At 35.1% G+C, this 15,962-nt stretch overlaps 1 protein-coding gene across 9 annotated transcripts in view; it reads left to right on the top strand.

Annotated features, from left to right (window-relative positions):
* The window catches only part of PDS5B (PDS5 cohesin associated factor B), a 197,791-nt gene that overhangs the window by 143,743 nt on the left and 38,086 nt on the right, over window positions 1–15,962 (top strand). For all 9 annotated transcript variants that reach the window (XM_029209806.1, XM_029209799.1, XM_029209804.1 and 6 more), the window contains 3 exons: window positions 746–869; window positions 3,657–3,815; window positions 14,704–14,772. In XM_029209806.1, the coding sequence (XP_029065639.1) occupies window positions 746–869; window positions 3,657–3,815; window positions 14,704–14,772 (352 nt within the window). The remainder of the gene's footprint in view (window positions 1–745; window positions 870–3,656; window positions 3,816–14,703; window positions 14,773–15,962) is intronic.

The following is a 15,962-nucleotide window of genomic DNA, read 5'->3' as shown; positions in this document are numbered from 1 at the left end:
TATGATACATAAATGTTCTTCCAGGTAGCTATATGACCCATTCCCTGCCTCTTTCAGAACTCTACTCCAATGTTACTTTATAAGCACATCTATAAGCACTCTATTTAAAATTGTAACACTGTCACACACTTAGCCCCATTCCCTATTCCTGTCTTCTTTTTCTTCTTCTGCTTCTTATTTTCCCTTTACAGGAGTTACCACAATTTGACATAACATATGTTTTGCTAATTTATGTATAATCATGTGTCTTATCCCTAATATGCTGGTAGCATGAAGGCAAGGATTTGGGACTTTTAATAGTGCCTGGCACTATAGTAAGTGCTCAATTTGTATTGGTTAAATGATCAAATTTCTGTTCATGTAGGTTGTTTTGGCACAAAGTAAAAAGCGAATTGGAAGAGGAAGAGCCTGGAGAAAGAAGGTGTAAGGTGGCAGAAGCTTAGCTGAAGTGGTACCAGTGAGAATGAAATAGAAAAGGCTAAAGGAATGACATTAAAAAGAAGAAATGGGTCACCATCCTTGTTTGTTTTTATAATTATTAAGTAAAAAGGAAAAAATACTTTATTTGGATTATATTTTTAATATAGATATTTATAAAGCGAAATTATAGATTGAAAATGTCTGAGTAGATGTTATGACTTTTTTTGTTCTTACAAAACATTACTTTAAAAATACAAGCTATCTAGTGGAAGTCATGTTGTTTTTTCTGGTTAATTGTTTTTCTTTAATTTTTTTTTTTTTTTAGAGCTTTGCTTCCTGTTTTACATCACAAATCTAAGAAAGGACCCCCCCGTCAAGCCAAATATGCTATTCATTGTATCCATGCAATATTTTCTAGTAAAGAGACACAGTTTGCACAGATATTTGAGGTAAAGAGAAAAGTTTTTTGTTTGTTTCATGTTATAGTTAAAAAACAAATATGAATGATTTTATAGGATGTTCACATTTGGAGATGTATCATTTTATAGTTTATTTTCAGAATTTGAATTAGTATAATCAATATTGATGGGCGATTAAAATCAGAAAATATCTGATTATTCAGATGTTTAATGCTAACTCAGATTCAGAAATCAAACAGTTGTATAATATTTTTTGACATTACTTTATACATTTAGTATTAGGAAACTATTTTTCATTAGTAAGTAATTACATATAAAATCCTACTTATTGATAGTAAGCAGTAGATGATTATCAGTTTACAGATTTGAAAGTTAGATTTCTATATATGAGATACTACTGAAGTGTGGGGTTCTATAAATCCATACTAATTTGTAATGTAAGGTAAATAAGTATAAGTTTGTACTTCAGTGACTGACATAATTTTATGTCAGGTTAAAATGTGCCTTTTCCCTTGCAGAGCATTTGGTCCACACCAAAAGGTCCTTGATATTTTGGTGCTCTCCAGAATGTCTGTGGGCATATTTGGTCCATGCCAAATGGTTTTGGACAGGACCAAATATGAACAAATATCGAGGACCTTTGTGTGTAGACCAAGTGTCTTATGGATGTATTGGATAGGACCAAATGTCTACTGACCATCTTTTCAATATGTATTTTATATTATTTTTTCTGTACTTGGAATTACTATTACCCTTTCTAGGCATTGCAATTTCATTACAAGCTATTATAATCAGGGGCTGTCTTTAGCATTCTTCCTGCAAATAGAAGCTAAGCAGAAAATCTATAAAATCCTAACTTATAATTTTAGTTTAGGAGCTTTGAACGAAGTCAAAACAATTTGGAAATTATGCTGAAACTAACCCACCATAAATACTTAGACTTGTTATCTCTGTTTTAGAAATATTTATGCTAATTTTGTCATATTTTCATATATTATGTTAAAGACCTAAAGGAGGAAAAAAGTTTTCTTTATTAAACAGCATCTTTGCTATAGATAGCAAATAGTAATATATTTTAAATTTGGGGGTGGAAATACTTTCTATAGTCTTTTTTTTTAATAAGAGGATGACTTCAATGAACTCATGTTGATTTCTAGAAGGCTTTTGTTTTTCTTGAATAGTCTCCTTTTTGTTCCTTCCAGTGATGATGAGGAGGAGGATAATGCTGATAATAACTTGAATTTTTAGGGTACTTCTATTTTCATTTTTGATATCTTTTACTTATCTTTATGAGAACCTAACTGGTAATCCTTCTACTATGACATACAGGATTGGCTGGCTTTCTGAGAAAAGGTCTCATAGAAACATATGGCCTTTATGAGGTTACTATTAATCGAGGGGCTGGCCATTTATTTTGCTTTTTCAGAAATGATTTTATTATCTTACTGTGGAAAATTGTCACACATTATAATAAATGAATTGAAAAAAGTACACTATCAGGTATTTGTTTATAATGTAAACAACAAGTTATCACTTAGATGTGCAATGGAGGTACTGAGGGAGGTCATCAAGAATAGCAAGAAGTAAACTCATTTAAGTATACTTTTGACTAAACTAAGCCTCTCACATTGCCCTAGTGTGTTGGGAAGAACAGTTTTGTGTTGTTTTTCAAGCCTAGAATTCTTGGTGTTCAGTGTAGGAGGATAGAGCATCAATTCTGCATTAAAATGTGTCATTAAAATTTTTAATAGATAATATATTCACTTGCTTCAAAATCAAGAGATACAAAACAAATATCCAGTAATAAATACTAAAGAGTAAAGAGTTTTCTCTTTTGCTTCACCCCCATATCTCCAGCCACCCAGTTTCTTAGAGGCAGCCAATGTTATCAGTTTCTAAAGTACTTTTCTGGAGAGATTTTATTCATATGCAAGTAATATAAATACACAAAATACACACATATTTTGTCCCTTCCCCCTCTCCTTATGCCAGTGATAGTATACTGTAGTTACTCTTCTGATTTTCCTATTTAAAAAATTTAACAATATATTTTAGGTATCAATTTATGTGAGTATATAAGGAGCCTCATTCTTTTGTCATGGCAAAATGAATATTAATGGCTGGGTTTCCTATTAGAATAATAAAAATAATTTTATTAGTTATGGTAATTAATATTTGATGCTATAAAAATCCACAAAAATCCATGTGACTATACATAATAAAACTTATTTCTTGGTCCTGAAAAAAGTCTAATTGGGTGCTTTGATTGTATTCTAATCAGTGGCTTAGACACACAGACCCTTTTTGACTAGTGGCTTCTCTTTGAGTCCCACTGGATCCTTGGTATTAAGACAGCCAGTGAGTAAAGAGAGAGAATGTGGAGAAGAAACATTGCTCATATCTGCCTCAGTACAGGCATGGCATACCTCACTTTTATTCCCATTCTGGTAACCAGAACTTATTCACATCCTCACCTAACTGCACATATAGGCATCCTTGAATGGAAGTGGATATTGGTGAGCCTTAGCAGTCTCTAACATACTTATATATGTGGTCATAAAATATATGATACATAATATGATTCTTCATGCTGAAATGTTCTTTATGTAACCTCTAAAATATAACTTGGGCAAAACTGAAAATATTTAAATATGATGCCTTCTACATAAATAACCTATAAAAGTTTAAATGTAAGCTTGAGCTACTACTTAAACCATGTATTGGAACTTTTGTAGTTTTTAAAATTTGAAGGTGAAATATGTGAACAGCTTATTTGCATGTTTATGGAGTTGATCATTTTCCTTTCCTCATTTTCAGCCTCTGCATAAGAGCCTGGATCCAAGCAACCTGGAACATCTCATAACACCGCTGGTTACTATTGGTCATATTGCTCTCCTTGCACCGGATCAGTTTGCTGCTCCTTTGAAGTCTTTGGTAGCTACTTTCATTGTGAAAGATCTTCTCATGAATGATCGGGTAATTTTTATTTTTTAGTTGTGTGTTCTTCATAATGCTATCTTCTAAAATTTTATGCATCAAAGAGAGAAGTGAAATGATGTAAATAACACTTCAATTTGGCTGACTTATTTTAGGTTTTCCTATCTTTTTAACATGCTGTATCTCCATTGTAAGTGAAACAACATTGAAACATCTCTTTAGTTGAGCATAGGACTATGACCTGGAATACTTTCCTTCATAAATACAAAATATTACCTGATTCTGTCTATTTTAACTTTATAGGGGTTTAATTTTTATAATGACATCTTTTTTAAAAAATGTGAAGACTGACAGGTTAGTTTATAATATGGTTGTTATGATAGTAGTTGTTGCATTTCATGCATACAAGAGAGAATTAAAAGAGCCTTGGGAGAAAACATTGGGAAAGAAATAGTGATTTTCTCTGTCTCCAGTATGTGAGTATTTGGGGTAGGGCATGACATTCTGGGTTTTAGAGAATTGACCCCTTACAGTTACGTTGAGTTTTATGCACGTCTTTGTGTTTTTAGATATATACACATATGTGTGAAAAGAAAACCTTAAAACTAGGATTTTCAGAATGGTAAATGAGCATTGGCTTCAGTTTGAAGTCACCAGCTGCATTAGCCCCCTAACAAGAGAGTAGGCCTGTCCTTTTGAAGCTTTGAAGCCAAGCATTCACTTCTCTCTGGCTATGAAAGTTCTAGACGGCATCTTCTCCCAATAGAAGATTGTTTTCTGCATTGAAAATCGGTTGTTTAGCATAGCTACCTTAATTAATGATTAATTAATGATCTTAGCTAGATGTTCTGGATAACTTGCTGCAGCTTCTGCATCAGTACTTGCTGCTTCCCCTTGTACTTCTATGTCATAGAGATGGCTTCTTTCCTTAAATATTATGAACCAACCTCTGCTAGCCTCAGATTTTTCCTCTGCAGCCTCCTCACCTCGCCAGGCCTTCACAGAATTGAAGAGAGTTAGGGCCTTGCTCTGGATTAGGCTTTGCCTTAAGGGAATGTTGGGCTGGTTTGATCTCCTCTCCAGTCCACTAAAACTTTCTCCATATCAGCAATAAGGGTGTTTTGCTTTCTTACCATTACGTGTTCACTGGAGTAGCACTTTTAATTTCCTTCAGGAACTTTCCCTTTGCATTCACAGCTTGGCTAACTGGCACAAGTGGTGTAACTTTCAGCTGATTGCAGCTTTTGACATGCCTTCGCCACTAAGCTTGATCATTTCTAGCTTTTGATTTAAAGTGAGAGATGTGCAATGCTTCCTTTCACTTGAACACTTTATAGAGGCCATTGTAGGGTTATTAATTGGCCTAATTTCAGCATTGTTGTGTCTCAGGGAATAGGGCGGCCTGAGGGAGAGGGAGAGAGATGGGGGAATGGCCAGTCTGTAGAGCAGTCAGAACACACACATTTACTAATTAAGTTCGCTATGATATGTGGGAGTGGTTCATGGCACCTCAGAACAATTACAATAGTATCGTTAAAGATCGCTGATCGGGCTTCCCTGGTGGCACATTGGTTGAGAGTCCGCCTGCCGATGCAGGGGACACGGGTTCGTGCCCCGATCCGGGAGGATCCCACATGCAGTGGAGCGGCTGGGCCCGTGAGCCATGGCCACTGAGCCTGCGCGTCCAGAGCCTATGCTCCGCAACGGGAGAGGCCACAACAGTGAGAGGCCACAACAGTGAGAGGCCCACGTACCGCAAAAAAAAAAAAAGATCGCTGATCACTTATCACCATAACAAATGTAATAATAATGAAATCATTTGGAATATTGCAAGAATTATGAAAATGTGACACAGAGACATGAAGTGAGCAAATGCTGTTGGAAAAATAGCACTGATGGACTTCCTTGACACAAACCTTCAATTTGTAAAAAATGCAGTATCTGTGAAGCATAATGAAACAATTTTTGTCTGTATACAAAAAGTATGTCAGACAGCTGGGTCACAGTAAAAAAAAAAATACTGTATATTTAGAGTGTAATTAGAACTACAGCAAGAGAGGAAAGAGAATATGAAACAGAAATAGTATTTGAAGTGATAATGCCAGAAAATTTTTCAAAATTTATGAAAGACGTCAAAGCTATACATTCAAGATCAGGTAGAAGCCCCAAATAGGATAAATATAACACACAGCACACCCAAATACATATAGTAAAACTGGAACCAATCAAAATAGAAAAGATTAAAAGCATTTACAGCAAAAAGACAGAAAACCTTCAAAGGGACAAGACTGTCACCTGACTTCAAAAGAAAAGATAAGAAAATGGAATAATATCTTGAAATTATCGAGTGGAAGAAATGTACCAATCTAGAATTCTAAACCTGGAGAAAACATCCTTTAAAAAGGGAAGGCAAGGGCTTCCCTGGTGGTGCAGTGGTTGAGAGTCCACCTGCTGATGCAGGGGACACGGGCTCGTGCCCCGATCCGGGAGGATCCCACATGCCGCGGAGCGGCTGGGCCCGTGAACCATGGCCGCTGAGCCTGCGCGTCTAGAGCCTGTGCTCCACAACGGGAGAGGCCACAGCGGTGACAGGCCCGCGTACCGCAAAAAAAAAAAAAAAAAAAAAAAAAGGAAAGGCAAAGACATTTTCAGACAAACAAAAACTGGAAGAGTTCATTAGCAGTTATCCCAGCTAAAATAATTTCTACTTTAATTCTTTGGGTAGAAAGCAAATTATCACAGAGACAAAACAGAGTGAAAAACAAGAGAAAGAGGAAAATATGTTGGTAAGTCTAAATAAATATTAACTGCATAAAATTAGAACAGTAATGGTCCTGTGTGAACAAGAGCACAGTAAGCATCAGAGTATAAAGGGAGTTGATGTATTTTAAGTTATCTTAGAATACTGAACCTACTACTGTTCTGAAAGTTTAAGACAGAATTATTGAAATTGGCCTTCAATAAGTTAAGGCCACTACTCTCTAGGACAACTACTAAAAGAACAGGAAAATATAAAACGAATAAGCCAGTAAAGAGGAGAATGGAATAAAAATATTTAACCAAAAATAAGGCAAGAAGAAGATGAAAATGAGCACAGAACTGATAGAACAAACTGAAAAAACATCAGGTGGCAAATTTTTATTTTATTTTATTTTTTGGCCAGTTTTTAAAAAAATTAATTATTTATTTTTGGCTGCCTTGGGTCTGTTGCTGTGTGCGGACTTTCTCTAGTTGTGGCGAGCAGGGCACTCTTCATTGCGGTGCGCAGGCTTCTCATTGTGGTGGCTTCTCTTGTTGCGGAGCACGGGCTCTAGGCATGCGGGCTTCCGTAGTTCCGGCACGCGGGCTTAGTAGTTGTGGCTTGCGGGCTCTAGAGCGCAGGCTTAGTAGTTGTGGCACACGGGCTTAGTTGCTCTGCGGCATGTGGGATCATCCTGGACTAGGGCTTGAACCCGTGTCCCTGCATTGGCAGGTGTATTCTTAACCACTGGATCACCAGGGAAGTTCCTCAGGTGGCAATTAATCCTAATCACTATTTACATAACATGTAAGCAGAATATGCTAATTAAATACAAAGTTGACAGAAAGTTTGTCAGAACTGGGTTGTGTACAGTTCTATATATGACATTTAGAAGTCTTCAAGTCTTCTATTAGTTACTGTTACTCTGTCTTTTCCCCCTGAGATTGGGAATGGGATAAAAATATCCACTATCACCACTTGTGTTGTTTTGAAGGTTCTGGCCATTCTAGGAGGAAGAAAGAGAAATAAAATCCATTAAGAATGAAGGAAAAAAAAAAGCTGTTATTACTATGAACGGAGAAAACCTAAAAGAATGCAAAAGTTAATAGAATTAAAAATTGTCTTTAACAAGGTCCCTGGATTCAAAGTCAGTATAAAAAAGAAGTAACTTTATATTTCTATGCCAGTAATAAACAGTTAGAAAATAATTATTAAAAATTACATTTACAGTAACATCAAAAACGGTTAAATGCCTAGGAATATACTTAAGAAAGGTAAGCAATACCTCTACACAGATGTTTAAGAAACATTCCTCAGTGAAGTTAAAGGCCACCTAAGGTATATACTGTCTTCATGAAATGAAAAGGTCAGTATTATAATACCATGGAACGGGATGGTGATACTATAATGATGACAGTTATCTGCAGATTTACAGTTCAATACAATATGTATCAGAATTCTAGCCAGATGTGTGTATATGTTGGCGTAGAGTGGTATAGGGAGAAGAGACAAGCTGATTGTAAGATTTCAATAGAAATGCAAAAGGCATAGCCAAAATCATCTTGAAGAAGAAGAAGATGATGATGAAGTAGTCGTAGTAGGAGGAGGAACAGCAGCAGCAGAAGTCATCATTAAAGACATTTGGAGGACTTAAGCTACTAGATATCATACCTTGTTATAATAATTAAGAAAGTATGAAACATAATCGATTATATACATATGATTTAGAACAAAAGTAACAGTAACATCCTGGAGAATTTCCTAATATTGGATTTGGCAGTGTATCCCTACATGAGAAATCAAAAGCACAAACACTAAAAAAAAAAAAACCAAAAACAGATAAATTGCACTTCATCAAAATGTAAAACTCTTGTGCATCAAAGGGCATTATCAAGAAAGTGAAACCATCAACAAAATGAAGAGGAAACCTACTGAGAGAAAATGTTTGCAAATCATGTATCTGATAAGGGGTTAATATCCGTATTATATAAATGACACATATAACTCAATAGCAAAAAAACAATTTGATTTAAAAATAGGCAGAGAGGGCTTCCCTGGTGGTGCAGTGGTTGGGAGTCCGCCTACCGATGCAGGGGACACGGGTTTGTGCCCCGGTCCGGGAGGATCCCACGTGCAGCGGAACGGCTGGGCCCGTGGGCCGTGGCCGCTGGACCTGCGCGTCTGGAGCCTGTGCTCCACAGCGGGAGAGGCCACGGCGGTGAGAGGCCTGCGAACCGCAAAAAAAAACAAAAACAAAAAAAATAGGCAGAGACATTTTTCCAAAGAAGATAAACAAATCATCAACAATTATATAAAAGGTGCGCAACATCAGTAATCATCAGGGAAATGCAAATCAAAACCACAATAAGATAGGACCTCACTCCTGTTAGATTGGCTAATATAAAAAAGACAAATAACAAGTGTTGGTGAGGATGTGGGAATATAAATTGTTGGTGGTGGGAATGTAAATTGATGTAGCCACCATGAAAAACAGTATGGAGGATCTTCCAAAAATTAAAAATAGGAAAAAAAAGTTATAAATAGAAGTACCATGTGATCCAGTAATTTCACTTCTGAGTATTTATCTGAAGGAAATGTGAATACTAACTCAAAAAGATACCTGCACCCCCATGTTCATTGTATCATTATTTACAATAACCAAGACATAGAAGCAACCTAAATGTCCATCTATTGGGTGAATGGATAAAGAAAAAGTGGTATATATATACAATGTAATATTATTCAGCCATAAAAAAGAAGAAAAAATCTTGCCATTTGTGACAACACTGATGGACCTTGAGGGCATTATGCTAAGTGAAATAGAGAAAGATAAATACTGTGTGATCTTTCTTACACACAGAATCAAATCTAAAAAACACCAAATAACAACAACAATAACAAAACCCCCCAAACTCATAGATACACAGAACAGATTGGTAGTTGTCAGGGGCAGGGGATGGCTGATGTGCAAAATGGGTAAAGGGAGTCTTCTAAAGGTACAGTTAGAAAATAAATAAGTCAAGGAATGTAATGTACAGCATGGTGACTATAGTTATTAATACTGTATGGTATATTTGAAAGTTTCTGCTGAGAGAGTATATTTGAAAAGTTCTCATCACAGGAAAAAGAAATTGTAACTGTGTGGTGATGGGTGAAAACTAGACTTATTATGGTGATCATTTCATAGTATATGGAAATATTGAATCATTGTACATCTGGAACCAATATGTTATATGCCAATTATGTCTCCTTTTTTTTTGGCGGGGGGGTGGCGGTTATGCGGGCCTCTCACTGTTGTGGCCTCTCCTGTTGTGGAGCACAGGCTCCGGATGCGCAGGCTCAGCGGCCATGGCTCACGGGCCCAGCCGCTCCGCGGCATGTGGGATATTCCCAGACCAGGGCACGAACCCGTGTCCCCTGCATTGGCAGGCGGGCTCTCAGCCACTGTGAAGAAGCCCTATGTCTCCTTTTTTAAAAAAAGAATTATCAATTTGAAAAAAAAAGTGAAAAGTGAACCTACAGAATGGGAGAAAATATTTGCAAATCATATATCTGATAAGAGACTTTTATCTAGACTCTATAAAAGAACGATTACAACTCAGCAAAAAGACAACGCTATTTTTTTAAATGGGCAAAAGACCCAAATAGTCATTACTGTTAATAGGTGCTATTGTAATAGCTTTTTCTTTTTATATTTTTGTATTGTTTTGTATTTTGTAAGGTATGTTCATTGTTTTTTTAGACATGATGCTATTGCACATTTGATAGACCATGTTATAGTGTAAACATAACTTTTCTAAGCACTGGAAACCAAAAAAATTGTGTAACTCATTTCATTGCAATATTTGCTTTCTTGTGGTTGTTTGGAACCATACCTGCAGTATCTCAGAGGTATACCTGTTTCAGCCTGCTCATGCTTCAGTTTTGTTTTCTTCTGACCCATCTTTGAATTTACTCATTCTCTCCAGATTTGTCTAATCTTATGTTAAACCTATAAATATGAATTCTTAATTGCAGTTTTAATATATTTTTATTCTGTAATTTCCTTTAGTTTTTAAATATAGTTTTTAGTTCTCTGCCGAAATTCTTTTTCTTATCATTTAATCCTTGAACATCTTTAATTATGTTAAAGTTTATGTGTGTTAGCCTCAATATCTGGATCTCCAGGGGCTCTTTTTCTCTTGTCTGTTTTTCGCTTGATTTTTGGTCAAGTCTTATCTTGCACACATGTTATTTTTGATTGAGCTGTAGACTTTGTGAACAAAAAATTGTAGAGATAATTTGAGGCTCTGGGTGATTTTATAATTTTTCCAAACAGGATTTATTTTTGCTTCTGACAGGCAGTTGAGCTACTGTCAGATCACATTCATTCAGTCAAGACTGCAGTGATTGGAAGCTAGCCTTCAGTTTTTGACAGGCTCATTCTTTTTCTGGTCACTTTTATGTCTAGGATGTTTTTATTTGGGATCCCCCCACAAGTCTAGGGTGTTTAACAAGGACTCTACTCTTTATTGAACTCAGAATTCCACTTTTTTTTCCTTCTACCTCTGTGACAGTGATGAAAACATTGCTCAACCTTTTAACCTTTTTCACTTTCAAAATCAGGCATCATTTATATAAGAAAAGCAGTTTTAGTGCCAGACTCAAATCTCTTGATTATTCTCCTCTTTTGAAACTTTGCCTGCAAAGATTCAACACCCATGAATTCTTAGCACCTGGTTTTATTATTCTCCAAACTTTTCTTCCTGTTTCTTTCCTGCCCCAGGTAACCACTTTGTTGAATTTTGGTTTATTATTCCCTAACTAAAACAAAACACCATTTTACCATATATTCATCTCTAAACATGTACTTGTTTAATTTTGCTTGTTCTTGAAGTTTGTAAAAGTTATTTTATACCGTATATATTCTTGGGTGACTTGATATTATCATTATGGATATGTTTCTTAGAATAACCCTTGTTGTCAAATCTAGCTGTAGTTCATTCATTCATTACTCTGTATTGTATCACTGTGTGAAATGTCTCTTATTCTCCTAATGGACATTTGGAGTATTTCCATTTCTTTCCTCTTTTGAACAGTGCTCCTGTGAATTTCTTATAGAGGCCTTCTGATGCATATGAGCACAGATTTCTCCAGGTTACATTCACAAGAGTGATATAGTGATGAACATCAGTTTGTACACATATTTAACTTTTCACTTTATTGCTGAATTATTTTTGAAGATGGTTGTTAAAACTTATTTTCCTCTCAGCAGTGTATAACACACATTATTGTCAGATTTCTTAATTTTTGCCCGTTTAATTAGATATAAAACAGTGTCTCAGTATAGTCTTAATTTGCATTTCCCTGATTACTAAAAAAGTTTATATGTCTAGTCATCATTCATGTTGCCTCCTTTCTGAAATTCCTTTTCATGTCTTTTGCTTTTTTTTCTTGGGTTGTCTTTTTCTCATAGGTAGTCTTTACACACACTAATATTTTTTCAGGTACATGTTGAAGTATGTTCATAAAATGCATAAAATCTCATTTATGGTGTGTCTTTTTACTCCCTTCATTGTGTCCTTTGAACAAAAATTATTAATTTTAATTTAACTACATTTATCATTCTTTTGTAGTTAATGCTTTTATATCTTGTTTAACAAATCATTTCCTATGCCATTGTCATAAAAATGGTCTCCCATATGTTCTAAAAGTTTTAAAGTTTTCTTTTCACACATAAAAATTTTAATACATCTGGAATTGATTTGTTTGCTTTTTCTTGTATGCTGTGACTTAAGGATTCCATTTCTTTCTACTCTCCATTAGGGTAACCAACTTTCCCAGCAGAATTTATGGAATGGTCTCTCCTTCTTCCAGTCATCTGCAGTGCTAACATTCATATCATACATGGCCTCTATTCTTTCCCATTGCTTTGTTTGCTCATCTACAATTTTCTTTCATTAAAGTTTTATAATTTTCTCTGTAAAGAAAATTTAAATATTTCTCTTACACAACTTTGTTAGGTATTTCAGTTTTTAAAATTATTTTGTTTTGTGGTGGATTTGGGGAATTATTTTGTAGTTTTTAATCTCATATCATCTTGTCTTGCTAAACTCTTTTCTCTTTACTTTTCATCATAATTATGAGAAAGGCCAATTTTGATTTTTTTTAATCCTTAAATATTTTATCTCTATGTATTTCCTTATATTTCTATATGTATTTCCTGTACTTACCTTTTTTCATCTCAGCTTCATCTGTCAGTTTTTGAAAGAGGTATATTCAAGTCTACTGCTGTGATGATGAAGTTTTCGATGTTCTTTTTTTAAAAAATCATTTTTGTTTTGGTTTGTTTTGATATTAAACTGCTAGTTTTACAGATGTTCATGAATTTTATATCTTATGTAAGGTTAAAGAGAAGTACATCAATATCCTTTTTATATTAGTATCCCATATAAATCCATATCCTGTTTAAATGCTTTTAGATCTTGACTAGTGTATTTGTCCATTAGTTTTAGATTTTTTTTCTGTCTTTGGTTGTGTTGCATCTGTTGTGGTTTCATTTATTATTTTTGAACCTCTCTATTGGTCTTACTTATGATAACTTTTTTGTTTGAACCTGTCTGTTGGTCTTACTTATGATAACTTTTTTGTTTTCTATTTGTAATAATTTATGCTGATTGAATTTTTTTGTGAATTAAATATTTTAGTGGAATGCATCTTTGAATAATTTGTTCAGAATGGCTTGTAATTTGGAAGCTTTCTCTCTGATTTCTGAAAATATTTTCCTCCTCATTCTTGAAGATTAGAATTCTATTTTTCAAGTCACTTGGCTAACAGAAAATTCAGAATATTGTTTTTTGGTGTGTAAAGAAATCTGAAGTTGATATGGTTCTTGTTTCTTTTTTGGTAGGTTCCTCCATGCAAGCTTTGAGATTTTTTGGATATTCTTAGTTCAGAAATTTCATCAGTATGTTTCTAATGAGATCCTTATTTCATTATTTTCACTTCACACTTTGAAGGCATTTCTCAGCTGAAGAATTAATTCTTAAGCTGTTTATAAATAGCTCTGTTTGGGGAGTTTGCCTTCTGGATGTTTGAGCTACCTATCCTGTTGCCAAAGGGTTACCTGAGGTGCTTTTTGATTTCTGTTTCCAACTGGAAATTACTCTTGTCAGGTCGAGGTAAAAATGGGACCTCCAGTGTTCCAAGATTGGGTTCAGCTCTTTTGTCACCTTATTTAATTTCCTGGCTGCTACTGTGAATTCACATTTCTTAATACCTTCAGCTTATCATCTCAGGGTTATACTATGATTGTGCTGAAAAAAAAAAAAAAGGTTTTTTGGAGGGTGTTTCCTTCTGTGCTTTTCTGGAGTTGTAAGCCCTCTTAGCTCTGTTAATATTTTTTTACTGTATATTTTGCTTTTCGAAATTTTTCTTTGGTTTTGGTTTTTTGGGGGGCCCCTTTTGTTTTCGGCCCAGCTAACTGGTGTGTGTTTACGTGCATGTGCGTGTGTTGCCATTTTGGTGGGATTTAAATAGGAAGACACTAATGTATGTTTTCTGTTACTTCTGCAAACCTTTATAATTTGTTCCTTGCTCAAGATGTTTTGCAGATACCTTTTTCTTCATCATTTATGACCTATAGCTGACCCTTGAGCAACATGGAAGTTAAAGGTGCCAGCCCTTTGTGTCGTGGAAAATCCTAATGTAATCTGTACTCAGCTCTCTGTATGTGGTTCCTCCCTATCCACGGGGCATTTCTGATTCAATCAGCTGTGGATTGTGTATTACTGTAGCAGGTGTACATTTAAAAATCTACATATAAAGTGGACCTGTGCAGTTGAAACTTGTCTTGTTCAAGGGTCATCTGTACACTTTTTGGCTCCATTGATTTTTATCTTAGTCCTTGCCAACTGCTTTAAATAATTGAAACAGTAGATTAAAGGGGATTGAGTAAGGAAGTATATATATAAGTGGTTAAAGTTGGGCCTATCTCACACCTACAAAGAACCAGCTGGTGATGGATGTATAAGGTTCATTTGTGGTGCTAGTGAAGACAGGCCTTTCAACCTTTTTGAGTAAGTAACAGAAAACATAGTCATGTATAATGACTGTTGTTGCAGAAGATAAAAATTTCATTCATTCACTAAATATTAATTACACATGAGAATGTGTATTTGTGTTTTAAAGTCCTTAATTTTTGTTTAGCTTCCAGGAAAAAAGACAACTAAGCTTTGGGTTCCAGATGAAGAAGTTTCACCTGAGACAATGGTCAAAGTGAGTGATATGCATAGATCTGTTGATTTTAATATATTTAATATACTGTATTATTATTATAGGTGTTAAAATGTCTGTTCCTGTTATAAAGATACGGCTATTAAAATCATTCAGGTTTTTATATTTATTGTATGACATTATCCTCTGTGCTGTGAGAGTGTAGGGCAATAATGAGAAACTTGAGGCATGTGGGCAGCTGCACATAATCTAGTTTGGAAAACAAAGTTTGAAAACTTTCTCCATGTTGCTGATTCTTAGATATCCACCTTTTAATGGGAAAAGGCAGTGCTGGTTTTCTTAGGTACATTCTCCTATTCAGCAAAGATGGTTGTCCAGGTTTTAAGACTGTTCGTCTTTTCCATGGGATTTGATATACTGTTTTATTTTTATTAAAGAAAATTCAACCTGTAATTTCTTGAATTAGGAGTTATGGGTAAAGGATTGCTCATCACAGCTGTAAAGTATTGCTTTACTAAAACTGTACTCCGTAATGTAGACCACATATCAAGCCACTGCCCAAGGTGTAAAGGCCAGGAACAAATATATTAAATATTGTTTTTCTAATTATAATTTCTTGCAAATCCTTTCGTTGTATGTGTATTTGTTTATGTTTCATATTGTGAACTATTCTGTCACATTATTGAAGCTTCAGATTCTGATACTATTTCTCCAGACCTGTAGGGCAGTCTTTCCTTTAGCATCATTGAATGATGCTTGAAAATTTTGAGTTCCAGTATAAACCTATTTTCTCAGCATTGGTCTCAAGCAGCAGTTTTGTATAATTGGGCAGCACTGCACTAGAAGGCGGGCCGCCTGCGCTTAAGTTCATGGTTACAAAGTGGCCCAGGAAGAGGATCTTAAGACTGTTAGCCACATGCCACTGTTCAAAACCCATTTAGCTCTGGAGCCTCAGATCTGTAAAAATTAAGATAATATGTGAAAAAGAGATAATATGCACCCCTTTGAAAGGGCTGTTGCAAGCCTTAGAGGCAATAACAGGTTTTAAAGTACTAAGTACTTCGTAATTGTCAAATGCAGTACAAATGTAAGGTGGTACCAATTCTTAGACACAAAAGATGGAATATAATTTTCAGTCGGGATCTTTCTGGACTAGGGAAGTTAGCACGATTTTACTATGGGTTCTAAAGGGTAAAGTGTTTGTTGGGGAAATATTTTTTAAAAAGCAAAAA

This window comes from Monodon monoceros, unplaced genomic scaffold, assembly GCF_005190385.1.
Source record: "Monodon monoceros isolate NGI ecotype Baffin Bay Population unplaced genomic scaffold, NGI_Narwhal_1 Super_Scaffold_8, whole genome shotgun sequence".
NCBI lineage: Eukaryota > Metazoa > Chordata > Mammalia > Artiodactyla > Monodontidae > Monodon > Monodon monoceros.
Note: the sequence above shows the minus strand (reverse complement) of the source record. Positions and strands in the feature narration are given on the sequence as shown.